This window comes from Phoca vitulina, unplaced genomic scaffold, assembly GCF_004348235.1.
Source record: "Phoca vitulina isolate PV1807 unplaced genomic scaffold, GSC_HSeal_1.0 scaffold56, whole genome shotgun sequence".
Classification (NCBI taxonomy): Eukaryota; Metazoa; Chordata; class Mammalia; order Carnivora; family Phocidae; genus Phoca; species Phoca vitulina.
In genome coordinates, this window is record NW_022589759.1 from 6965424 (window position 1) to 6992558 (window position 27135).

Below are 27135 nucleotides of genomic sequence, written 5' to 3' on the forward strand. Positions count from 1 at the left end.
CCACGTGCAGTATGATGACATTTGTGTAAATTGATTTCAGGCACTCATAGATGCTGATATGTGGATACAAATCAGTCTGGATCAATTCCTAAGAAACACACCAGTAATGGGAGTAACCTGTAGGTTGGGAGAGGGGAGATGTCTTCATTTTATATGCTTTTCACTCTAAATTTTTTAACCATTTTTATGGATTCATTTAAAAAAATAATACACTTTTGAGTCTTCAGAGTGAGTATTTTATATTTAGTGTTTTCTAGATTTCTAGTGTCCTTGAAATGCCTTTGTACTCCACACACGTGCACAGGGCACTTCTTCAAGAGCACATTAGTGTGTTCCAGGGGCTGAAGAGTCCTGAAGTAAGGAAAACTGCTTCCATTTTAATTCAGCACGGCCCAGATATATTTGACAAGGGCCCCTGCCTCTCTATGGAACACCTTTGAACATCCCAAGCAGACTTCTGTGCTCTATTTTAGATGATGGTAAGACAGAGCTGGAAGCATCATGTACTGAATCAAACCACTTTATTTGGGCTCCCTGACATGGTGCCCCAGTTTTTAGGTTGAGTTCTTCTGTTTGGGTATTGAGAAATAACAGCTAGCAAGCTCCCTTCACTGGCATGGGAGAGAGAGGGATTCAGCCTGTCAGCCTTGACTGAGCACCTCCTGCATGCCAGGAGCTGAGCTGAGGCCAGCCCCATCCATAAAAAGGGGTCAGAAGAATGTTTCCAAGTCCTGGTGGTTGTGTTCCCATCCCAGGGCCAGGGAGCTGGCTGGACACCTCAAATGTGAGCTACAGCCACTGGCGCAGAGGACAGGCCTCTCTTGCGCCAAACACCTGTTGTTACATCGGGAGAGATGCTTCCTTTGGGTGGGCGGCCTCAGACAACTGCACGCACCCGTTTGCCTTCATCTGCGAGTTTGGTGAGCTGGCCTCTGTTGTGGGGTCTCCCTCCTTCTGTCTCTCTGTGTCCCTCTGGGTGTCTCTGTCTCTTTTTCTGTCTCTGTGTCTCTCTGTGTCCCTCTGTGTGTCTCTGCCTCTATCTCTGCCTCTGTGTCTCTGTGTCTTTTTCTGTTTGTCTCTATCTCTGTCTCTGTGTCTCTGCCTCTGTGTTTCTCTCTGTCTCTGTGTGTGTCTCTCTGTGTCTCTGTTTCTGTGTGTCTGTGTGTCTCTCTCTCTGTCTCTGTCTCTGTGTATCTCTGTGTCTCTGTCTCTATCTCTGTGTCTCCCTAAATGCCCACCCATCTCTGTCTGTGTGGCACTCTGTGCCTGTCTCATATTGTCTCCCCAGCTTACACCCCACCTCTCCCCATCCACTTACCTGCCTTCCTGCCTACTAGTCTCATTCCTGTCCCTCTTTTCCTCTCAGATATCTGCATCTAGGGGCAAATGCCCAGACCTATTTACTCTCTTTTTCCAATCTTCCAGTGAAGGAGATGTGGTCCCAGGAGGCTGTTCTCACTCACCCTTGATTCCTGCCGCCCTGGCCAGCCTGGGTCTGAGTCCCCACTACCCACCATTCCTGACTCCTGAATTCCCCCCCACTCTGATCTTGTGTTCTTTTTAGCTGCTGTCCATGGTTGACCCCCTTTGCACCCTGGGGACCCTTCCCTGGGGACTCTGTGTAAGAACCTTGGCATGCGTGGCCCATGGCCCCATGCTGGGTCCTGCCTGTCATGGTCTAGGAGCCAAGCTGCCCCATGGTCCCCTTACTTTCAAGTCAGGCTTGACAAAACTTCCAGGCTTCCTGGGATCAGCCCCCTCCTCCAAGCCCCTCAGTGAAGAATCCTAGCTCCCAGGGCCCATTCCGGGTTTGGGCATTTACAGAGCCCCCCCTGCCCCAATTCCCCCCCTTGTCTGGGTTTAAATAGGTGTCAGAATTAGCCTGGCTAATTCTGAAAACTTGTACCTTCGGGGACCCATGGGTCATACAACTTCCCTCTCTGCTTATCACAGCCCTCCCAAAGCCTCACCCCCTTCTGCAACCCAATCTGAAGCCTATCTCAGAATCTGCCAGCCCCCAGAGTCTTGGTGCCATGGTCTGAGGTCACACCATGAACAGCTGACATGTATCAAGCAGGACCTCCAGATACAGAGCTGTGCACTCTGTGTGTATTCATCAGAGGTACTCAGAAGTACCTCTGTTGTTCTATTGTAGGTCCATTATAAAGCTAAGAATAGTGAGGCTCAGAAAGGGTAAGCTCCTTGCCCAAGGCCACACAGCTGGGAAGTGACAATGATGAGACCTGAACCTGGGTTTGCCTATGGTCAGAGAGACTAGCAGATGCAGTGCTGCTGGCTTTGGAGATGGAAGAAGGGGTCACAATTCAACAAATTGGGTACCTCTGGAAGATGGAAAAGGCTAGGGAGCAGACCATCCCCTAGAGGCTCCAGAAGGAACCAGGCCTGCCCACACCTTGATACTAGCCCAGTAAGATGCATTTTGGACTTCTCACCTTCATAACTGGAGGATGATAGATTTGTACTGGCTTCAGCCATTAGTTTGGTGATAATTTGTACAGCAGCCATAGGAAATGAACACAGATTTTGGTCTCATCCCCTACCCTGTGGCGTTCCCACCAGGCAGACAGGACTGAGTTTGGATCCAGTTTCCTACTTTCTGGCTGTGCCCAGCTGAGCCAGAGTGTTCTTTTCTAACAAATGTTTACCAAACGTGGACCATATGCCAGTAGCTGGTCTGGAGGAGGGTCTCAGCACAGTGACCCTCCCTGAGCCTGATGTTCCTAGTGGGGAGGTCAGTAGCCCAGCTTCTAGGATTGGTATGAAGACTCATTCATTCAACAAAAGCTGGTTTAGCATCTATCATATGCCAGGCATTGCTTTCAGATAAAGCTCAAAGAAGGTACTCAAAATAGGAGAATATAGGGCACCTGGGTGGCTCAGGCAGTTAAGCGGCTGCCTTCGGCTCAGGTTGTGATCCCAGGGTCCTGGGATTGAGTCCCACACTGGGCTCCTTGCTCAGCGGGGAGCCTGCTTCTCCCTCTGCCCCTTCCCCTGCTTGTGCTTGCTCTCCCCCGTCCCTGTGTCAAATAAATAAATAAAATACTTAAACAATAGGAGAATACAGTTGGCAGTTCTATAGCCCTTACTCTGCATGTATAAACTCATTTAATCCTCCTAAAGACCCTATGTGGTGTGGTGCTGTCACTCCCCCGTGCTGAGGGAGCCCAGAGAAGCTAAGGAATTTGCAGAGGGTCACACAGGTAGTGCGTGGCTGGTGGCATCTGTGCCCAGGCAGTCTCATTCCAGAGCCGTGTTCATGCCCACCACGTTCTATTTCTCAGCCCTGTGGAGCTGGCTCCTGCTGTGTCCCTTCATCTCAGTCCCGACCTCTGATACCCTTCCACTTCCCATCAACCAGGCACTTGCCTAGCCGTGACCATGATCCCTCCCTAAGGTGTCCCCTTCCCTTTGTCACAGGTGCTGGCCAGAGTCTGGCCTGTGACGGCCTCAATGCCACCATGCACTGCGGCTCAGGGGAGGTCATCCAGATCCAGGACGCCTTCTATGGGCGCCAGACTCCCCATTATTGCACCCAGGGTGCTGCAGGCCCCTCGGAGGAGGAATGCAGCTGGGCCAGCGTCAAGGACAAAGTGGCAGGTAAGACTCAAGGACAGCTCTGGCTGTGGGGAAAGGGCAGTTCCTGGGGTCCCGAACCCAGCCAAGGGGTCTGGAAGGTTTGAAAAACCTTCATATCTGGGCCTCCCACATTAGGAAGACGGGCCAGTCTCTGCCCACAGCACCATATAGGGAAGCAAGGAGGCCGTGGCTCACCCCTTCACCCAACAGCAAACCCACCTGGACGGGCCAGGGGGGCATTTTGCTCCCCACTCCACTTGGGTGTAAGAAATACTGCTTTCTTTTTTTAAATTTCTAAATACTCCAAACATATATTATATATATTATATAAAAATACTTCAGTGAACTCCCATAGACTCACTACCCATCGTTGTTAAATCCTAACATTATGCCATATTTGCTTAATGTTCCCTCATTAGAGCAGTGAGTATGGCTTTAAATTTCCTATTATCCACTTTGATACAGGTACCAGTTTATTCGTTTAATCTCTTGTATAACTATACTGTTCTGTGTCTCTTTCTCTGTTGAGAGTTGAATGGGTTGTGTCTTAATCCTCGCTGTTATGAATAATGCTGAAACACATTCCTGGTGGCATCTCTTGTTCATGTGGGAGAGTTTCTCCATGGCTTTGTTTTTCTAAATCAGATTAAATCTGCCTCTGAGCTACATTTGCCTGGTGACAGGGGTTGTTTCAGGGATGATGGGGGCTCCCTGCACCCTCCTGGGGGTCTACTGTCCAGGACACAGGGGGCCCCCTCCTCTCTGCTGTGGTTAGTAGTGTCGGGCCTACAAGGTGCCAGGAAGAGAGGTGGTCTGTTACTTCTAGGCCAAAGGAGGACACAGCAGTCTATGCCCAAGCTGGAAGCTCTGGGGCCTCAGGCTGAATCTCCCTACATGTGCCTCTCAGCAATTCACTGAGGGGTTCTGCCTCTACCCAAAGGCCCCATGAGGATTCAGGGAGGAATGCCCTGTACTCCCAGAACCTGCCAAGCAGCCTCATCCCCAGTTTGGGGAAGTGTGCCGCGTCTCCCTGGGAAAGTGATTTGTTCTTCTCCCCTCCATGTCTGGCCCACATTGTCCCTGGTCCCTTTAGAGCAGGTTCGGGGGAAGGAAATACTGAAATCAGCCACTTGGCTCCCACCCACTCTCCTTGTCGCTCTGGCATCCCTGAGGCTGTGGTCCCTCCAAGGGGGAAAGGCCTGGGCTGGGTGGGCTAAAGGATGTGCTTCCTTCATGGTGGCCTGAGTCCCCCTTCAGGGGACTGAGTGGGCTATTTCCGCAAGGGCCCAGGTGCAAGTTTCCAAACCTTGCAGCCACACCCCAGAGAGCACCTTGGAGAGGAGCCCTGCATCCTTCTGGGAAGGGTCAGAGGAACAGAGTTGGGCAGGATCCCACGGGAATCTGTTTGTATGTAAGTGTCACACTCAGTCATTCATTGTCAGTTGGTCAATAAACATTCATTGAGCCCAACATTGTGCCAGGCTCTAACCTGGGGTCTGTCGATAAAGGGATGAATCAAACAGTCTGTTTTTCAAAGAGCTGGCAGTCTAATGGGGAGACAGATATGGATACAAGCAATCACCTAGCACTGTGCTCAATGCCACAACAGAAGGGAGCAACGGTGCTACGTATTTACTCATGCAAAACTTATTTTTCATCTGCTATGTGCTGGGTATTGTTCTGTGTACTGGAGTGGAGACACAGCAGCGAACAAAAACAAAACAAAACACTCCCTCTCTCTTGGAGATTGTAGTCTAGTGCTGGGGTACAGAACTCTGATTGAGGAGTGTATCAAGCTAGGTCCCATTAGGAAAACAGAAACCAAGCCAGGTCTTTCAGCAGAGGAAATTGAATGCAGGGAACTGATTACCCAGCATGGAAATGCTGAGAAGTCAAACAGGGGATAATGATACAAACCTGAGATTAGCAGCAATGGAAAGCCACTGCCACCCCTAAGGGCCGGAGGGACAACTGGAGGGGATGGTCTTACCAAAATCAGAAGTCAGGGCCATCCAGTGGGTACTGGAATCATGGTGGAGGCTGCCCTTGGAAGCGAGGACCACGAGGGAGGGCCTGTCCAGAGGAAGCTGCAGTCAGAGAGAGGATGAAAAGACAGGATGAAAAGAACTCTGCCCTCTTATGTCTTCTTGTCTGGGATAGGCAGAGGTATGGCCCCCAAGATTTGCCACCCTAATCCCTGGAACTCTGGGTATGATGAGATACCATGCCTGTGAATATGTTAATTTACATGGCAAAGGGACTTTGCAGATGCAATTGTGGCTCCTAATCTGGATTATCCAAGTGGGCACAATTTAACCACATGATCTCTTAAAAACAAAGAAATTTCTTTGGCTAGAAGCCAGAGATGGGGCTGATGGAGAAATCAGAGTTCAAGTGTCAGACAGACCCAATACCCCATTGCTGGCTCTGAGATAACAGCGGGCCATGCACAAGGACTAGAGAATGGCCTCTAGGAGCTAAGGGTGGGTCCCAGCTGACATCCAGCATGGAAATGGGAGCTCAGTCCTACAACCAGGCAGCACTTGCCTGTCCTTCTCCTAGGCTTCTCTGTAGGCATGTAACTCATCTGCTTGGGCAGGAGGGAGAGGTGTTGGGATGACATGAGTTTCTGGCCTGGGTTCTCCATGCTTCTCCTTCCTGTGGGCACCTGGACAGGATTCCCAATCTTTCGCCTCCTTGACAGTTCTCTAAATGTAAGTTCCCACTTTAGGCCATCTGACTGGATGCTACTGGACCAGTGCTTCCCAAAGTGGGGTGTCTGGGCCAGCAGCATCAGCATCATCTGGGAGCTTGTTAGAAAAGTAAATTCTTACACTGCCCACCCCCCATGTCAACTGACTCAGAAGCACTGGGGGTGGGGTCTGGAAATCTGTGTCTTCCAGAGCCCTCCAGGAGATTCTGGTGTATTCTAAGATTTGAGAACCCTTGTGCTGGACCCTGAGCTGCTTGAGGGAAAGAATCCTACTTCTCTCTCCCCCTAGTACCTAGGTCAGTGTCTGGTCTTCAGTGGATACCAGCAGATATTCACTGGGTGGAGGGTGGGTGAATGAATGAATGAATGAATGAGAGGTCATTCATCTCAGTCTGAACCTGTCCCTTTTCGTCCTTCACACTGTTCCTGCTCCTGCTGGGATTCGGGCACTTCCCAGGCCAGTGCCAGGGGCTGCAAGTATGCCAGGTGGCAGCAGATGGGACCTACTTTGGAGACCTGTGCCCCACCCAGGGCAGCTACCTGTGGGTGCATTACCAGTGCCAGGAAGGTGAGTCCCCAGCTTGCCTGGACATGGGAATTCCCTCATTTCCACATCAGGTCCAGCCCCACTTGGAGCAGAGGGAGCAGCCTCTCATGGGGGCCGATCTGTGCGCTAAGAGACTTCCTCACTCACAGATGATTCCCTGCAGCCTGACCTCCCCACCTGGCCTAGCCTCATGGGGTAAAGGGTTTGAGGCTCCTATTGCAGAAATGAGCTGTCAAGCCAGAAGTTAAAAATATATTTATTTTTTAACTCCCAGGACCCTTCAAATTAAATTTCATGGCGTGACCCAATAAACACATCAGACAAGACCAACATTGCTTGACTGAAAGAAGTCAAAAGATGTCTTGCTACCATACCCCATACCCACTCAACCACCATCCTGCCCGTAGGCTGCATTTTAGAACACACAGGGACTTTTAAAAACCACAAATTTTGAAAGCCATAAAAATAACCCATATTATTACACTTTATAAAAGTTTTATAAGTCAAGAAGGAAGAATTCCTCCCTTCAATTCTACAGTCCTACTCTCCTTAAGGAAACCACTGTTAAATGTTTAGAATAAATTCTCTGCTTTTCAAACTGTTTTCATAGACATGACTGTGTATGAATGTATATACGTAAAATATAATCATGTTAAATATGTTAGTTTACAGCTCAACTTTTTTTTACTTAATAATATATCCTAGACATCTCTCCCAGTCACTACCTTATTCTTTTAATGGCTGCATAGTATCTCATCATAAGATTATGTCAAAATTTATTGGACCAGTCCCCTGCTGATGGACATTTAGGTTTCTTCTGACTTTTTGTTGTTAAGTATCACTCTGCAGTGCTCATTCTTGTGCATATATCTTGACATGCGCCTGATTATTTTTAGAGGAGAGATCCCTAGTAGAGGGAATGCTGGGTCATAGGGTATATGTTTTACACTCCAAAATGGCTGCATTGATTTACATTCCCATTAGTAGCATACACGAGCGCCACCTTCCCCTATGCCATTGTCCAGGGAATTAGTCACAATGGCACCTTCTACTGAGAGCATGAGAGATGGTGCAGGGAGCTCTAAAGGGAAGAAGTGAGTCAGGGAACGTTGGGATCCCCAGGGGCCATCCAAGAGAGCAGGGTCCATGTAGGAGGGAGGACCACACAGAGACGAGGAGAGGACAGGTTTCCCCAGCACCATTAGTTTACTAGACACCCTTCGGCGGAGTAAGAGTGAGCGGGATGTCTTCATTCTGTTTTCTGGGAAGAAGAGGCCATGTGTTTTGGCAGTGCTTTCCATTTGGTGGTTTTGCTAAAGGACAAAGGGTGCCCTTTGGAGATCTGCCAGTCACAGTGTGGCTGTCATTGGACCAATGCATTGCTTAGGGCAGCGGGTGTACTGGGTCTGGAGACCCCAGACAAAATTTTCTGCTCCAACTTTGATTTCAAATATCCTGCCCCCCTGTGAACCTGTGTGTTCCGATCACAGTGTTTCTGATTTGTAAAAGGAGAGACTTTATCCAGCATCCCTGTGCCCCCCGCCACAGTGCCCGGAAGGGCCTAGCCATGGTCCATGTTTCCTCAGGTAGCTGTGAATCAGGACGGCGACAATGTTCTGAGCAGCTCAGGAAAGTCCTTTTCATTTGTATTCATCTGCTATCTTTTCCTTCCTTGTTTGTGCTTGGAAACTGAAAGATTATGCTGCACAATTAGCCCAGGGCTGCATGAAGCCCCAGCAAATTCTACTCCCCTCCCCATCCTCCATGCTAACTTTGAAAGCTCAGGTTTTATAGAATTTAATGTGCACTAAATGGCTTACAATGAATCATTGGCCACCTTAGCCAAGTAGATTTTCCTAAAGGTGCTTTGCCTTTTGTCTTTTTAAACATGATAAAATACATTTAGACAATCAATAGAATCCTGGTTAAATAAATTAGAGTACATTGTGTAGCTATTACAAAGAACAAGGCAGCTCTAACTGAATTCATACAGAACAATCTCCAAGATACAGTAAGTGAAAAAAATGGAAGGTGTCAAATAGTGAATATATATCATGCACCGTTTGTACAAATAGGAAAGTATGTATGTGCTTGGGAATGTGTAGACATCCCTGGAAGTGACCCTGGATACTGGTAACAATGATTGCCTCCGAAGGAGGGAAGGGAGGCTTTCTTTTCACTCTGTACCCTTTATACATTTCAAATTCTGTACCTTGGTCACCTATTACCTATGAATTAAAAATAAAATTCAAAAGAACTTTAAAAAGTAAAAATAAAATTTAAAAAACTTTCAAAGCCTCACCTGATGATGAAGGACAGGTGGATATAAGAGAGTAGGTTTTAAACAGAAGCATGCAATTTTGCTTTCTGATGGCACACAGCATTTTCCTTTTTGATCTGCAGGCCTGCAGCTGATGGTGTCCAACGAGAGTTTCATCTTTGAAAATGTCACCATCTCCCTCACATGGCTCCTCTCTCCCTTCATTGGAAATCTGTCATGTATAATTAGTACAGGAGATGGCCACACTTTCAATCCCTACTACCCCCCCAGGTAAGAGGAATCTCTGAGACTTAAGTCAGGATGTATCTGTCAGTTTCTGCTGCATAACAAAACATCCCAAAACTTAGTAGCTTACAATAATATTATTTCTCTTGGTTCTTTGGATCAGCTAAGTGGCTTTGCTTATTTGGGCCAGCTTAGCTGGGGGTGAATGGCCTCAGAAGTCCTCACTTGCATGTCTGGTGGTTAGCTGAATGTTGGCTAGCAGTGTATGTTGCTCATAACCCAAGAGGCTAGCCTAGCCTCACAGGCATGGTGTCTGAGGGTTTCTAGTAGCAAATGAGAACAAAGCCTAATGTGCAAGCATTTCTCAAATCTCTACTTGTGTCACATTTTCTAATGTCTCATTGGCCAAAGCAAGTTCTATGGCCAAGCCCAGCTTCAACAGGTGGAGAAATGGACTCCACCTGTTGATGGAAGGAATGGCAGAGCCACAATACCAAGGGGCATACATACAGGAATGGGAGGAAGTAGCATTCACAGGTTTTCTCATGATGGAGTCCACATGAAGTGATGAAGAGCTGGGTCCTTATGGCTTGGCTCTGGGTAGAATCTCTCCTGGGTCACTGCCCAAGGAGTCGGTAATGAGGTGAAGAAGATGCTCACCTGGGTGTGGGAATGTTTTCTGTTGGCAAGAATAATAAAAAATAAGAGTAGCAATGTTAAAAACAGTCCAGCCAAGCAGCTTTCACATATAATCTCACATATAATCTCATTTAATCCTCACTGCAACCCTATCCAATAGAATAGCCACCCGCCACATGAGCTACTGAACACTTGAAATGTGGCAGGTCTTAAGATATGCTGTAAATGTAAAATACACGTGGGATTTTGAAGATTTAGCTCCACCCCCAACCTCCCATAAAAACTGTAAAATATCTCACTAATTTTTTTATATTGATTACACGTTGAAATGAAAGTATTTTGGATATATTGGGTTAAAGAAAATTATTATTTTATATATATATATATATATATATATATATATATATAATTTTACCTATTCTTACTTTTTCAATGTGGCTATCAAAACATACACACATGTGACTCACACTGTATTTCTATTGGACAGTGCTGAGCTAGGTAATTATTATCTTGTTTTTATAGACAAAGCAACTGAGGCTCCGAGGGGTAATAGCGGCATTGCCCAAGCCATGCAGCTAGAGAGTGGCAGCATGGTGATGCAAACCAGGACTGGCTGGCATCAAAGCTGAGGCTCTGAAGCCCCAGCGGATTATACAGCATGTGGCATCAGGGCCTGAAGGCCCTACTCTGAATCCTCTAGGGGAGCGGAGCCTTCCCAATCTGATAGAGGCTGAACCTGGTTCATAACATTTCAAAGTCCTACCTGGGCCTGGGGTAAGCTCCATTCTGCTCTGCTTGGTACCTGAGAATGTTCCAGAATTTTCAGATCCTCAATGGGTCTGGAGGCTTCTTATAGGGGTCCTCAGTTCAACATGAATCCCCAGGGAAATCATGGAGGCCCATAGTCCCTCTCCTCACTCCACAACATCTGCAGCTCTAGCTTTTTGGAGCTAGAGGTTCTGAATCCAGCCCTGTGCATGCTCGGCATTGAGGGAAGCCCTGGGTGGGGTGGGGCCAAGAGGGGGCCAGTCCTGTCCATGGCCCAAATCTGCTCCGGTGAGTGCTGGTTTCAAACCCAACGGTCTTCTGAGGTCTCACGCATCCTGCCATGCCGTCAAAATAAAATGGCATGTCCAGAAGCTAAGGTTCTAATCCCAGCTGCTGCTAACATGTGTGAGACAGTCCCTGGTCTTGGGTTTCCATTTCCTTCCCTCTTGCATTTATATTTATGACTGCCTTGGTTGTTTCATGGAGTAAAACGAGACATTACATGTGTAGATGCTTTGGGGAAGAAAATGTTTAAGTGACATAAATACCCATGGCCTTGTTCTGCAGATTTCTTCCTTGCTTGCTACCATTTCATTGGTAAAACAACAAATGCTCAGCTACACAATCTTCCGGCCCCCAAATTTTAAACAACTTGCATTTGGCATTAGTCAAAATTGACTGTCGGTAGCCCTGCTAAGACCTTTAGTTAAACAAGGACATTCCAGTAATAAACAAACAGTAGCTAAAAACTGGAGAAAATGGGACAAAATGCTAGTATTTGTCAACTCTGGATGGTGAGGTGAAGGGTGTTTGTTATCTTGCAGTCTGGAGACTCTGTGATTAAAGTTTTTGATAATTGAAGAGAAACAATAATCAGTGTTTTACATTTGCAATCCCTCTGGGCATTAGCTCGAAGCCAAAGCCACTGGCATTTTCTTTCTTTCCAAAAGAAGTAGTGGTGATACCCTCTGCCATCACTCCTCTCAAACAATCCAATTTCATCTATTTTAAAAACTTGTTGGACTTTGAAACTACCTGCCCACCCTCTTCTATCATTTTTGTTAACTTTGGGAGATACATTTCTGATGCTTTCTTATCAGCACCAGCAGCCTCAGCCAGAATTTTAGAAATGGCATGAATTTTAAGTATACAGAAGTCACATACCTTGTGTGAACATCACTGTGCTTTTCTTTCATGTGTTTGTACAGAACCCTGCTTTTGCTTAACTCCTTGTTAAGCTAAAATGTAAATCAGACACTTCAGCTCTGTTGTAGACAAATAGCATGAGCTGATTGGGGAGAATCCAATCTCAAACAGAAACAGCATAATAAAAGTCAAAGGATTTCTCCTTGAGAAGCTCCTTCTCGCCTTGCATTCCCCATGTCTTGTGTTCATTTGAACGTCAGGCTGTTTTGCTTTACTGTTTGCTGTGGGAAAACTGTCTATGTTTCTGAAATTGATTACGCGCCTTATGGAACAATTTGCTAAGGTGAAATTTGTCCTTGTCCCGCGTTGGGTAACTCAGCGCCACCTACAGACATATCTGGGGATTGCCGTCATTCTTGAGTCTATTCAGAGCTGCCCCTGCACACAACTGAGTCTGCAAGGGGGGACTTCCCAGGAAATCGGTAATTCTCAAGACAACACAAAATTTAGGGTGACCTAGATGTACAGAATTTTGGGAGGCTCAGAGGAATTATGTGGGAGGTGATGGTCACAAAGGACTGAAGTCTTTCGGGGGAATCAGGCAGGAGGAGTGGTGGTAGAGAAAGAGGTCATGGATGTGAAGGGGCGTGGCCTCCTCACATAACTTCGAGCACCTTATTACAACGGTAGTTCAGGGGTGTGTGGGAAAAATGAAAGATGATGCTGGAAAACTCAAAAGAGGTCTGCTGATGAAGAGCCTTGATGCCAGCCAGTTTAGAGAAATTGTTTTTAGAATATGTAATTTGGATACCAGGAAACTGATTTGTGGGGCAACAGGTTTCCTGGGGGGTACAAGGATGGAGCAGGGGCAGAAGTTGGACTGGGATGCACTAGCAACACAGGCCCCTCCAATCCCCACAGAGAACTCTAGAGCTGGGACCTGTCTTGATTGAGGCAAGAGAGTGAAAGCTTTGTACCCTGGCACTGGGCAGCCCTTGGAGGCAAGATGGCATCTTGAGGGAGGCAGCTCCCTTTGGCTAAGGGGAATTCCTGGAGATGGATTCAGGTGTGAGCCCTCCGGCACTAACACGCCAGAGTGTTGGGGGGATGCAGACCTCGGTCTTGAAGGATAGACTCTCGGTGACATGCATCCACTACAGAGGATATATAAGAATCTTCAGGCCATTCAGGTACATGACCTGTGATTGTTAATATTATTGCAAGTATTGCTAATAGTGGCTTGGTAATTTAAGGACTAAATGGGACTAGAAAGAAGAAAAGAACTGGCACAGAGTTGATTCTCAAAAATGGGTAACTGTTGCCATGACATTCATATTACATAGAAGTAGGCACTACTTTTATTTTTAAGAGGCTAAGTGGCATAAATGTCATCCTATTATAAAAATAAAACTACAATATTTGAGTCTATTACATGCCAGGTACTTACTCAGCCATGGTCTCATGTAAACCTTAGAATGACCCAGCCAGGAATGGCTCTTGCCTCATTGTACGGACAAGGGCACTGAGACATTAGGTTATACAGGTGACTGAGGGGAGTCCTGGAGACCTCACTTCCAGCTTCCTACCCTCTCCATTCCACCACACTGCCCGATCTGGTCAGAGGGCCTTGTCCACCAAGCTGGCTAGCAACCTGTGAGTGACATTAACAAAATGACACAGACCTTGGTATTCTTAACAATTATACATTATGAACAAAGATAAAAAATGTGAGCTTCCTTCTCCATTTTCTTTCTTTTTAAAGAAAAGCTGCATCCCATTAATGTTAACTACCCAGCAGCATGTACAAATCAGTGAGTGGCAGTATCTTAAACTAATTTTTATATTTTTTATTGAAGCATAAGATACATGCAAAAAATGCACAAAAAGACACAGCTCAGTTAATTTTTACACAGTGAACACACCTATGTAACCAGCACTCAGATCAAGAAATAAAACATGACCTGTCTCCCAGGAATCCTCCTCAGGTCCCCAAGGGTACTGATTCCTACCACTATCAATCAGTGCGACCTGTTTGCAACTTCTATAAATGGAATCATAAAATGTATTCTCTTTTGTGTTTGACATCTGTTCAATAGTGCCTTTTTGAGATTTATCCATATTGTTGTGTATAATTATGATTTCTTTTTTCTCATTCCTGTATACCATTCCATTGTATGGACATTCCTCAGTTTACTTATCCATTCTAGTGTTGATAGGCCTTTTGGGTGGTTTCCCATTTGGGCAATTACAAATTGTGCAGCTGTGAACATTTGAGCACAAGTCCTTTGTGCACACATATACACATTTCTGTTGGGTTTGCACCCAGGAGTGGAATTGCCGGCTCACAGCATCATAACAAAATGTTTAGTTGTTGCCTCTGTTGCTTTGTACTCTGAGCGTATCTTCCCTTTGTTGGCAGCAGTTTCTAAAACGACTTTGTTGTCTTCTCCCTTGGGTGGGCTCACTGGAGACAGATCAGGAAAAATCCATTTCTCTGCCTTTTAGTCCTGGGCAATTTCAGTTGGCAGCAGAGTTCAGAGAATGGAATGAGTTGCTTCTTCCAGGCAGATCCCTGAAAAATAGCCCAGATTTTGCTATTCAAAACCATCCTTCACATTTCTCTAAAGAGTTATGTTTTCTTGTTCTGAAATCTACATAGTCTGATATTAATAAAGCCTTATCAAGCATTTTTTTCATTAGTGTTTGCTGGTGAAGCTTCTATACTTGTACTTTTAACATATCTTTATCATTATATTTAAAGTAGGCTTCTTGTAGACAATCTTTGGTTGAGTCTTGGTTTTTTAAAATTCCATCTGGCACAATAATTTTTGTGTTTAGACCATTTACAAGTAATGTAATTATTGATATAGTTAGATTTAGGTCTACTATATTTTGTTATTTGTTTTCTCTTTGCCCTTCTGTTTATTTTCCCTCTGTTCCTCTCCTTTCTTGTCTTCTTTTGGAGTATTTGAATATTTTTAGTATCCCATTTTAACATATCTATCAGCTTTTTTGGTTCTCTTTATTACTTTTTTAGTAGTTGCTTCAGGGATTACAATACACATATCCAACCTTTCGTTGTCTACATGGAGTTAATATCTGACTTCAGTAAAATGTTGAAGCCTTACTGGCATATAGGTCCCTTTGCCCAACCTCCTTTATAATTGTCCTACGTAGGACAGTTACATACATTGAAAACCCCTTTCAACAGTCATACACATTTAAAGAACTTATGAGGAGAAAAGTAGCCTATGCATTTACCAAAATAATTAACCATTACTTGTGCTCTCCCTTCATCCCTGAAATTCCAAGTTCCCCTCTGATACCATTTCCCTTCAGCTGGAAAAACTCCCTTAACCATTTCTTTTATAGCAGATTTTCTGGCAACAAATTCTCTTAGAGGATTTCTTTATTCCTGAGAATGTCTTTATTTTGCTTCACTTCCTGGAGGACATTTCTGCTGGATATAGAATTAAGTGTTGAAAGTTCTTTTCTTTCAACACTTAAAGATGTTGCCACTGTCTTCTGACCACCATGGGTTTCTGAGGGGAAATCTACAGTCACTCACAACTCTGCGTGTAATGTGCCATTTTTTTCAGCAGTTTGATTTTTTGATTTATCTCATTTATCTTTGATTTCCAGCAGTTTGATTACTATATGTGTGGGCATGGTTTTCTTTAACTTTTTTCCTTTTGGGGTTCATGGATCTTCTTGAATCTTCAAATGTATGTGTTTTGCCAAACTGGGGAAGTTTTCATCCATTATTTCTTGAGTATACTTTTCTACACCAATCTCTCTCTTCTTATTGGTACTCCAATGACACAAATATTTTATCTTTCGATATTGTCACACAGATTGATGATGCTCATTTTTAAAAATTTAATATTTTATTAATATTTACATTTATTTAATATCTGTTCTTCAACTTGGATGCTTTCTCTTGCTCTACGTTCAAGTTCACCAACTTTCCTCTGTCGTCACTACTCTGCTATTGCATCCAGGGAATTTTTTATTTCAGATATTGTGTTTTTTATTTCTAAAACTTCCATTTTTTAAAAAAACAGTTTCTGTTTCTCTGTTCAGAATGTCTAGCTTTCCATTTATTTAAAGAGGGTTTACTTTTATGTCATGGAGCATGGCTATAATGGCGGATTTCAAGTCTGTCTGATAATTCTAACCCCTGAGTCGTCTACAGGCTGACATCTATTATGTTTTCCCTTGAGATTGGATCAAATTTTCCTCATTCTTTGTATATCAAGCAATTTTGGATTGTATTCTGGACATTTTGATAGTAGGTTCTGAGACTCTGGATCCTGTTAAAATCCTCTGGAAAATGGATTTTTGTTTGTTTTCTTTTAGCAGGCAACCCCACCCCCCCACCACCCGGTTAGATTCAGACCACGTTTTATGACTTGCCTTCTGTGAGCAATGGTTCCCATGTCCATTCAGTTTCCAAAGCTGTTTGGGTCTGCCCCACTCATGTGCCATCAGGGTGGTATTTATGTTGTAGTTTGACTTCAACAAAGCCTTGGCTGTGTGTCTTTGGGTCTGTTTTACAGTATAATCTGTGGGGGAGGTCATGGTTTGTGCTGGGCTGTTCACGGAAGTGGGGGATCCACCTCTCCACATCTCTCCTTTTCAGGGTTTCCCCCACAATCTCCAGCTCCCACAGGTCTTTCTTCATTGCTCCTCTGGCTAGAAAGATGGGTTTTCTCTTGGGGATTTGGTGTTTGCATCACCCTACGCAGTCAATACAGCTCTGAGGGAGGACAGCCTGGGTCAGGGCCAAGAGAGAAAAAAAAAGAGAGAGAACACAAAACAAAAACAGATATTTTCCCTGTGTTCTTGAGCTCACTGGGTCCCTTTTCCTGGTTCTCTGGCTAAACAGAGGGGATTTCTCTTGGGGTTTTTGTTTTCTTCATTCATTGCACAGTTTCATGACTCAGGCTACCCTAGGGACAAAGCCAAGAGATAAAGGAGGTTTAAAAGAAAGACAAAACAGGAAAATGCCATCTTTATGGATAATTCTTAAAGTTTTCACTTTCTTCCCCAACTGCTGTTGTTTACTTTTCAGAATCCTCAGGAAGTTTTTTGAAATCTGCCCAGGTTTTTCATTGTAATCAATGGAAGAAATAGGCTGTGGTAGGCTTACACCGTGGTGGCCAGCACGAAAAGTCAGGTTACTGTTTTCCAAGCTTTTTCACAAATATGTTCATTTGTCAAATATTTCTCAGCATCCACTCTGTGCTGGGCGCTGTGCTAGGTTCCAGGTTTATAACCGAGAATTAGACAAGACACTGTGTTGACGACGTAGCAGAGAAGAATCAGAAGAAGCTACAGCATTTCCTTTTTAGGGACCTAAGGAAGGCTTCCTTGAGGTGGTGATGTTTAAGCTGAGAATGGAAGGAGCAGCATGAGTGTGAGCAGAGATGGGTAAGAGCCTTCCCAGCAAAGAATAGCACACCTGCAGGCCTTGAGGCAGACAGGAGGTGGCACATTCCAGGAACTGAGAAGAGGTGTGAGTGGACATAGAGTTAGAGGGGTGTGGCAGGAGATGGGGGTGAGGTCAGGAAGGCAGGTCATGTGGGTCTTTACAGGCCATGTTAGAGATTTTTAACTAGTTCCCTTGGGAAAATGAGAAGCAAAACATACCCATAATTCTGATACATTTGGAATAGGATCCCATTTTACACATGGGGAAAATACGGCTCAGAAGGGTAGGCTGGGGCATAGTATTTTACAGATGAAGCAAGAAGACCCAGAGAGGGGATTTATGTGAATGACAGAAAGAATAAATAGCAGAAAAAGGACTTGTAACCAAATATTCAACTCCCTGGCTGGTCACTGCTCTTTCTTCCACTCCCACCTGTCCCCGACATCTCAATGTAACCTTCATGAACACCAACAGCTTGGTTGTGTAGCGTCTCTTTCTTCATCTGTTTGTCTTTGCAGAACAGGGGAGCATGAGGTGGGTGAGTGCATGTGTGCACACATGTGTGAATGCATGTGTTTGTGTGTCCGCAACACTGCTAACACCGACTATTGCCTGCAGTTCATCCAGCTATGTGACCCACCAGTTCAGAGCCCCTGGGGAATTCACTGTGTTTGCCGAGTGCACAACCACTGAGTGGCACGTGATGGCTCAGAAGCACGTCACCATCCGAGACAAGATGGAGAGGCTCCATGTGACCGGGTGCTCCAGCCTATCCAAGTCAGGAGCCAGCCCTCTCTGCCGCGCTGTCTTTGGGGACCCGTTGTGGATTCAGGTGGTACTTGATGGAGGTGAGTCTACAGAAATGGTCAAGGTCAAGGCAACCTTGATTTTTCCCCAAATCTATCCACCCAACTCCCAGGCTTTAGTGAATACTAACAGCACTCATATATTGAGTCAGTTTTTTAGCTCAATAGCACCTAGTATGTGCCCGGAACTGGTCTAAGTGCTTTACATGTACTAGCCCACCCAGTATGTACTACTATTATCTCCATTTTACATATGAAGAAATGCAGGGAAAGTTCAGAAATTGGCTCAAAGTCACAAGCCCAGTAAGCTAGTGAAGCTCTCAGCCTTCCGAATGTCCTTTTTTGCATGCACACGGTCTCATCAGAAGAACTGAATTTCCAAGTCACTCCTTGTTGGGGGAACTTGAATAGGACTGGGAGAGCTACCAGCTGGGCCAGAGGTCATCTCAGCATGGCCAGCACTGACCAGCTTGGCACAATGATGCTGCCCCCAATCAGGACTGCTATTCAGTGACATATACTGCTACACCCACAGCAGCTGCTATGGCTGGTGTCTGCTCTGATTGGCCAGTTTCTTTTCTGATTGATCACAGAGGCCATTCTTATTGGTCATCATGTCCATTTTGATTAGGCAAGGTATCCCTTCTGATCGGTCAAAGCATCTATTCTGCTTGGTCACAGTGTCCATTCTGATTTATCAGAACATCCATCCTATTTGGTCAGGAGGGACCCACACAGTTTCAGTTGTTGAATACTCTGAATATCATCCCTTTTCTCAATAGAGACCCTACCAACTATGACCCATCCTCACCAAAGGCAGCATCTTTCCTGCAGGCACAGGTCCAATTTGAGATCTGGACAGAAGCCTGTTGAGGTAAACCGTGTGCTGAAGAGCTGCAGAGGGGAGGACATGACTCAGTCCGACCTCGCAGCTCCTGGAGCTTCACTCAGCAGTGACTTAACGGAGCCACCGTGGGTCCTTAAACATGGTACTCGGGGCTCCTCTCTGTTCCGGTGTGCTTGTTGGTTGAAGATGGCTGCTATGTGCACTGGGAAACCTAAAATAATCCTTCATTTATTTTTTCATTCTACAAATATATTTGAGTGCCTACTCTTCACCAAGTGTGGGGAGAGGGAGCAGTAAACATAAAAGTCAGAGGGCTAACATTACTCTCGGCAGCATCAGCTGCATCATCATCACTCAAACAAGAAATATACTCGCTTGGTTTCTATTGGAAAGAATCCTAATTTGGTGGTTTAAATCAGATTTTAAGAGTCAACCACAGTATTCAGCATCCATTTAGGATAGCCAGCGCTATGTGGACAGGCTGAGTACTCCTGTAGAGCAGGGTTCCAGGCAGTCTGCCATGGAGGTGGAAGGAAACAGCTTCACCTGCTCCTGCCTAGAACAAGACTGGAGGCTAATTGTCACGCATAAAAATCAGCCATGCCTCGGGAGATGCTCCCTTGTTAGCCTTCCTCCCTCCAAGGCCAAACCTGTCAACAAAATGTTCTCAAATCTTTATTACAAACCTTTAAGTTTATGGGTAACACATGTATAGTATAAATTAGAATGTGCAGATGAGCAGAGAGGACCCAAAAAGAAAAATCATTCATGTATCCATCACTCAGAGATAATCACAGTTAATACTTGGGGTTGGGACTTATCCTTCCATATGTCTTTATGGCTGTACCATATAGCCCCTAGCTATATCCAGAATCTGACCTCAGAGCTTGAGTCTTAACTAACTTGGTACAATCTACAGCGTGGTTGTTGCCAACATTCTTAAATATTTCTTACCCCACATAGGAACTGGGGTGACTTACACTGCACTGTTGGGTAACATAACCCTGGCTGAGTTCACCACACCGAGGGGCCTGCTACCCTACAATCTGACCCTGGACAGAGCAGCTCAGCAGAGGATGGGCCCCGGGATGCACCACCTGGAGATCTGAGCCACCAGCAACACCACCACCTCTGCACCCTCTAAGAACATCACAGTCCACTTCATGGAGCCTCTGTCAGGGCTACAGGCCTCCTGGGGTTCTGACCACTTGGAGCTTGGAGAAGACCTACTGGTCAACATCTCAGTGGCTCATGGCATCCCAGAGGGGCTGACCTTTGAAGTGGCAGGACTCAATGCAACCTTCACCCAACAAGAAGAAAGCCTCGAAGGGCCATTTGGGATTTACCATGTGGCAGTTCCTCTTGAAGGTACTTGGGGTTGGTGGGCCACCTCCCAAACTTCCCTCCTCTTTCCTTCCCAGCTTGGGGATCCGGCATCCCGCCAGCCAGTTTTGGTGTGTCCTGGTCACAAACCTGGTTCACAGCATCCAGCCTAGGTCACAAAATAAGGAAGAGACATATTATCTGCCCTCATAGAGCTCAGAGTCACAGGGGTTCTCAATTCTGGCACTTCTGACATTTGGGAATGGATCATACTTTGTTGTGGGGACCGTCTTGCACATTGTAGGATGTTTAGCGGCATCCCTGGCTTCTATCCACTAGATGCCAGTAGCACCAGGCCCCTAAGTCATGACAACCAGAAATGCCTCCAGACATTGCCAACTGTCCCATGGACAGCAAAATCTCCCCCACTGAGAACCACTGAAGGAGAACTGGTGTATTCCAATTTTTCCATCATTTCTAGAGGCGAGTGTGGTTCAGGAAACCAGTCCATGCCCTTGGGGGAGAGAGAGAGGTAAAAACAAGGTGGGAGAGGGAGGGAGAAGAGAGGAAGAGTCATGCTGGGGGCTGGAACAGAGATAGGGTGACAGACTGGCTGGCACCACCAGGGGAGGTGACCGCAGCCGACATTTGCATTTAATCTGGAGAGAACAGAGAGTCCTTCAGGGCAGTGCAGTGAGGTCAGCAGGCAGGAATGTGATGAGGGCCACAGAGTCTCCAGCCCACCAGAACCCTGTACCCTGGGGTCCCTGGCCCTGGGTCTCAGAGGTATGTAATAAAGAGGGGAACACTATATAGGTGTGGGTCTACCATGCCCTCAGCCGCAGAGCTGGCAAAAGAAATAGCAGGTTAAATGACAGATTTGAGAAGAAAAACACTGGAACTTCGCCAGGTATCAGAGGTCCAGCTTGAAACAGAGAATCCAGAATGAAATGAAATGACAATGGAAAATAAGCACAATATATAGGCTATAATTCAAATGCAAATTAATTTTTGTCTTCTATAAAAGTTGCCTGGCAGGGAATGATAGATAAAATCTCTGCAGGCCCTGTGAGGTTTTAGCTCACTCTTAGATGATAAGTAGTCTTCTCCCCACAAGAAAAACAGATTTGGATGACTCTAGGGATGAAGGAGGTGAGGAGGAAGGAGACAGAACCAGGTAGGACAGGAAGGCCCTCACTTCGTGGCGCTGGCCCAAGTCCTTGCTTTCAGGGCCCAGCAGATGTTTGCAGCTACCTCTTGGGGGAGCTTCTATGGGCTTTTGAGGCCCCTGCTGTGTCCCTCAGCTCCCAGAACGGGCGTGATGCCTCTCCCTCAGCTGGCCACATCTGCCCAGCTGCTGCTTCTTCTGGATCACCAACAAGGTCACTCCTTGTTCTCATTGTTGCCACCCTTTCCAGCAAGCCCTCTCCCCAAGACAAACACCTGGTCTGTAGAAAATTCTCACCTTTTCCTTGGCCTGCTACCAGCGACTGCAGGTGTTTCCAAAGGCAGGAATACAGACCTTTCCTCCCTCCCTCTCTCCCTCTCACTCCACCCCCTGTCATAGACCATCCTTCAAGGGCATAAGTAAGGAACCCTTCCATGGGGGTACTCAACTGCAAAGAGCACATATCCACCTTTCCAAGGGTCCCCTCTGATGAGTTTCCCTCTAGACTTGAGAAGGTAGCACCCACCACCCTTCCCCATGAGGGAGGAGGAGAGGGATACACAATTACCCCAAGTAAGTCTTACAAATCCTTCTCTCCCTTTTCTACCCCTCAGTCTTTTAAAAGTCCTGTCATATCTTTCCTTCTGCTGGAATCTCCTCTCTAATCTGACTAATGAGCACTACTTGTCCTTGGAACTTTAGCTTTAGCCTCGCCATGAACCATGATCGATGAAGTGACCCCCTGCTCTGTGTCCACAATGCCCCCATGCCAATTTCTGCCATGGTTTGGCACTTGGTCTCCTGCACGTCTACTAGACTATAAGGACCTTGAAGATAAAGACCACATTTCATTCATCTCTGTGTCCCCAGAGCCTTGCACCATGCCTGGTATACAAGAGGGGTTCATTAAATGCTCAGAGGATGAAAGATTCAAATGCTGCTGTCAGTGGACCTGAGAAGCACATGCTGGGAGAGCTGTCTCAGCATAAGTTAAACAATTTATTGCAACACCCATAATTCTCTACTCTGCATTGCAGGCACCTTTCTGGTCACTGTGACGGTGAGGAATGCCTTCTCAAACTTAAGTTTGGAAGTCGGAAGCATCACTGTCACAGGCAAGGAATTTCTGCAAGGGGGTATGGAACTCGTGACCAGGAGTCTGGGGCATTGTACTTGCTTGGAATCCAGTGAGGAACTCTTCAAAACAAACCTCTGAATACTTACCTTGCTCTACAGATGTTAAGGGGCAGTGATATATGCAGTAACACATTCAACCATTGTTACAGAATTCTAAAACATCTGAGTTTGTATTCGTTATGTTGCTTTAAGCTCCAAGCAACACAAAGCCCAACCAAGGTGGCTTTAGGTTCAAGGCTTTATTATCCCACATACTAAGAAGTTAGGAGGTAAGTAGTTCCAGGGTTGGTTCAGTGGCTCAGTGTCAGCAGCAAGGACCCAGGCTCACTCTGTTGTCCTGTTCTGCCATCCTCAGAGCTTCTGCTTTGTCCTTAGGCTTCTGTCTCATCAACACAGCTGCTGCAGTTCCAGACATCACATATCAGCCCAGCATTATCCAGCAGCTGCACAACCCCACTTCCCTCTCTGTAGCTCTTGTTACTAGGGGGGATGTTTTTCCCCTCGTCCCCAGCAATCTTCCCCTCAGATATCATCAGCTGGGGTCATGTACCCCAGCTGTAAGGGATGCTAGGAAGCAGGTATCCAGCACCTCCAGCTTTGTGGGAGAAGGTGGATTCTGGCAACCAGGAAGAAGGGTGGAGTACTGGCTGCGGGGTAGGCAACCAACAGTAGCAGTCACAGAGCTGAAAGTTCATCGCAAATGTGTTTGCCAGGACTCTTTGAGTAGCAAGGGACAGAAAAGCAGTTGAAACTGGCTCAAGTCAAAGGGAAATTCTATCAACTCAGAAAAGGAAAAGTCCAGGGTTTAGGCACAGCTGGATCCAATCACTCAGTGTCATCAGAAGTCTATCTCTCCCCATCTCTTGGTTCTACTTAGGCTTCATTCTGATTCCCTCTTCCCAAGCAGTAGCAGGATGGCCCCAGGCCTCAATCTTTAACCCTAGAGAAGGAGCGCCTCTTTGTGGATATTTCCAGAAGTCTTGAGGTTGCCTCTACTGGTCCAAGCTTGGTTCATGTTCCCTCTAGGACCCAGTGCTGAGGCCAGCGGAAAGTGGTATTCAGTTTGGGCAGACCAGAATCACATGTCCACCTGGAACATGATGCAGGGTCAGCTTCACCCAAACCAAGGACTGAGAGTGGGGGAGGGATGGTTCCTCAGGGAAAATGTTAACTGGAAGTGCTCTTACCAAAAGAAGGGGACCCGGATGCTGGGATGGGGGGAAAAAACCATCAGATGTCCTCCTACTGTCCACAGCCCTCCTTTTCCACATATGGAATTTGAGGCCCAGAGAGCTTAAATGACTTTCCAGAAGTCACTTAGCTAATTCATGGCAGGATCAGAAGCAGCAACTATTTCTCTTGATTTCTTCATTCAGGGTTACTGGACCATCTTCCTTCTTAAGATTAAGAAGGGCCTCTATGTCTGGCATCTTAGCTTTGCTTTGTATGATTTTATAGACCTCCAAAGTTACAGTTCTTTGAATGAGAATTCATTGGGAGAGAATTTTTTAAAGATTGGTGGTACCCTGATCTTAAAATAACGAGGTCACTGGGGCCTAGAGACTCACATGGATCTGCCAGTGCAGATAAAACACATTCCTATCTTAATTACTACACTTTAACTAGACATTAACATATTCACAGGTCAGTATTTTCAGAGCATATCCATTGCATGTACATTTTCCATTTTTTTAACTTTATATACTAATACTCTTTACAGATATATATATAGATTACAAAGCAATGGTACAGAAGCACAGCATTCAGCCCTCCTGGAGCCTTGAGAAATGGGGATTGCCTTTCTATAATGGGTGAGGAACCTAAGACTCAGAAAGAATAATTAACCTTCCAAGGTTCACATAGCCAGTAAGAGGCCAATAGAAGGACCCAGAAGTGCACCATGGTGTGCTGAGGCTGGCTCCTAGCAGCTTGTCAGAGCTCGTTCTGTCCATCTCTTGCTCTACATTCACTGAGGTCAGCTTGGTAGCTTGAAATCTTCCTTAGTGGGAATACTGACGCCACAGAAAGTAGCAAACACTACAAATCAGAGTTCCCCACTCCCTCCCTCAACTGGTAATTAAACATTAACAGCGTACAGCCACATGTCTGTCTCCAAATCTTGTGTGTTATCTGCATTGGCAACTGCCTGCCTCTTTCTTAACAACAAAAGAGGTGTCTTTAGTCCAATGGTGGACATGATGGTTTGGGTTTTTACCCATTTCTATGGTCTGAACGTTTGCTAAATTTCCCTAACCCATTTCCAAGACAGGTGGATCCCCTAGGGCATCTTGAGCATACCTGTGACTCTGCCCTTTGGCAACCTTATAAACACTACCAAAGTCTGACGCCTGTTCCCATTGTGTTTATAGCTCCTTCCAGTCTACAAGAACCATCTGGAACAAATGCCAAGGAAAAGAATGTGAGTATTTGTTTTTTAAACACTTAACCTCACAAGAAAAAAATGTCTAAGCACTCTGCTTTAGTTTTGATTTTGGGTTTATTGGTGCTAATAGCCAGAATACTAGGAAGCACAGAGGTTTCTTCCATTAGAAAAGAGATCCAGAAGGAATGAAATCAAACCAAGCATGTTCTCCAACCAGAACAGTGTTATATTACAAATCAGTAATAAGATATCTGGGATATGTATATACCTTTTAGACATCTTGGAAATTAAACAGCACACTTGAAAAAAAATCAACAGTTGAAAGAAAAAATTCACAAGGAAAATTTAAAAATATTTCTGAGTGATGATAGTACAACCTATCCAAATTTGTGGGATGCAGCTAAAGCAGTGTTCAGAGGGAAATTTATAGCTGTTAATGCTTAACTTAGAAAACAGGCCCAGGTTCCTTTGTTTTTACAGCAAGACTGAGTCCTCAGCTCCTTGCTGTTGACATTGCCCATGCATGCACTTGTTCAGTAACAAAGACTGTGCATCTACAATGCCCAAGGCTTGGTGTTAGGGACTAGGGATACAAAGGTGAATAAACAGCTGTGGTCCCTGCCTTCCTGGAGCCTAGTGGGTGAAACTACCAAACAAATTAGCATCTCGTTAGGACTTGTGATAAATGTCTAACTAGAAGCAACAGGGTACAGTGACAGCAGCCAAACAGGGTGGCCTAGCAAATGTGATCAGATGAGGCCTCTTGGAAGGTGACATTCAGGTGACATTCGAGTGGGAACCTGAAGATAAGACAGTTAGTCATGCTGGAAAGCAGAATAAGAGCTTCACAGATATGAAGGCCCTGGGGCTAAAAGTTAGCCTTAGGCCTATGGTGGGGGCAGTATGTAGGAGATTATAGAGAGATGGACAGAGACCAGATCACATGAGGTCTTGGGTACCAAGACAGGGGTTTGGGTTTTATTCTCAGGCCATGGGAGACCACTAGGGGTTGAGTTCTGCCATGTAGCCTCCTGTTACACCAGGCTAAGCCCTCTAGGCCTAGCCGTTTATTAGGTCCTACCAGAACTTACTCCAGGAGCACACCTTATAACTGCCGATCTCTCCTCCTAGAACCCACAGGCTCACTCCTTCACAGTAACTCTGTGGTCCTGTCCTCTGGGGAAGCTTGCCCTGACACCAGCTATCCGCTTTGCAGAGGTCACAGCTCTGTGCCTTCCTCTGCACCAGACACAATAGAAAGCATGTCAGTAGCTTCTCTCATTTAATCCACAGCAACCCAGGAATCGAATGCTATCAAACCTTCATAGGAGCAGATGTTCTCAATCTACTGCTTCCCTTTTACACATTCTCATAATCCTCTGGGCCCCTATCTCTGTAGCAGTTAGCACTCTGTGTTTTAATGGCCTGTTTTCTTGTCCGTATTCCCTGCCAAACTTAAGGGCAAGGCCCAGGTCTCTATTCCCATATCTCTGGGCATCAAGCATGGGCCCTGTCCCAGAGCAGGCTCTGTTAACAGTTGGATGCATGGTGGACCCTTAGCACTGAGCCCACATTCAGACTAAAGTTACTTACCCTGTGATTCATCCCCAGAGGGCAGCCAGGTGGATCATACAGGGTCTGTTTCCATTCTACGTCCTATGCTGTGGCTACCCTTGGCACAGATTGCTGTGGGTGGGAGGTGGGGTACCAAGTGGAGGTGGAGGGACATCTCACCAACTAGTTGCTTTTTCTGCAGAGAGAGAAAGGGAATGTGCAGGTGTACGTGGAACCTGGTCAGTATGTGGATCCTTTCACGACTGTGACTCTGGGCTGGCCAGACAGTGACAAGGATTTACGCTTCCAGTGGTCATGTGGTAGGTGGCTGCAGAGCTCTGGAACTATCCTAGCTCACCACAAAGTAATGGATAGAGGTCAGGTTTGCTGTTTTTTAACCTTCACACAGGCATTACTTATGCCTGCCATTTTGTGCACCTTGCATGTGCCAGAGATTGAGAATTCCATGGAAATGGGAGGGTGGGGGGAAGCAATGGCAAATCAAAGCGGAGGTAGCCCTGAAGGCAGGCAACAAGGAGATGCATTATCTGTAAAGAATCTGAGAAC

At 45.9% G+C, this 27135-nt stretch overlaps 2 protein-coding genes across 2 annotated transcripts in view; one reads left to right on the forward strand and one right to left on the reverse strand.

Annotated features, from left to right (window-relative positions):
- BCO1 (beta-carotene oxygenase 1) overlaps window positions 1-27135 on the reverse strand; it is a 164696-nt gene that overhangs the window by 56058 nt on the left and 81503 nt on the right. Inside the window, exons 8-12 of the mRNA XM_032389857.1 lie at window positions 26608-26764; window positions 20350-20495; window positions 13364-13567; window positions 9874-10042; window positions 5588-5684 (exon numbers count right to left, since the gene is read on the reverse strand). The gene's annotated coding sequence lies outside the window, so the exon portion shown is untranslated. The remainder of the gene's footprint in view (window positions 1-5587; window positions 5685-9873; window positions 10043-13363; window positions 13568-20349; window positions 20496-26607; window positions 26765-27135) is intronic.
- The window catches only part of PKD1L2 (polycystin 1 like 2), an 89955-nt gene that overhangs the window by 2056 nt on the left and 60764 nt on the right, over window positions 1-27135 (forward strand). Inside the window, 9 exon segments of the mRNA XM_032389863.1 lie at window positions 756-920; window positions 3439-3618; window positions 6768-6878; window positions 9261-9408; window positions 17969-18198; window positions 19967-20371; window positions 22532-22609; window positions 25001-25050; window positions 26771-26888. Coding sequence (XP_032245754.1) covers window positions 756-920; window positions 3439-3618; window positions 6768-6878; window positions 9261-9408; window positions 17969-18198; window positions 19967-20371; window positions 22532-22609; window positions 25001-25050; window positions 26771-26888 — 1485 coding nt within the window.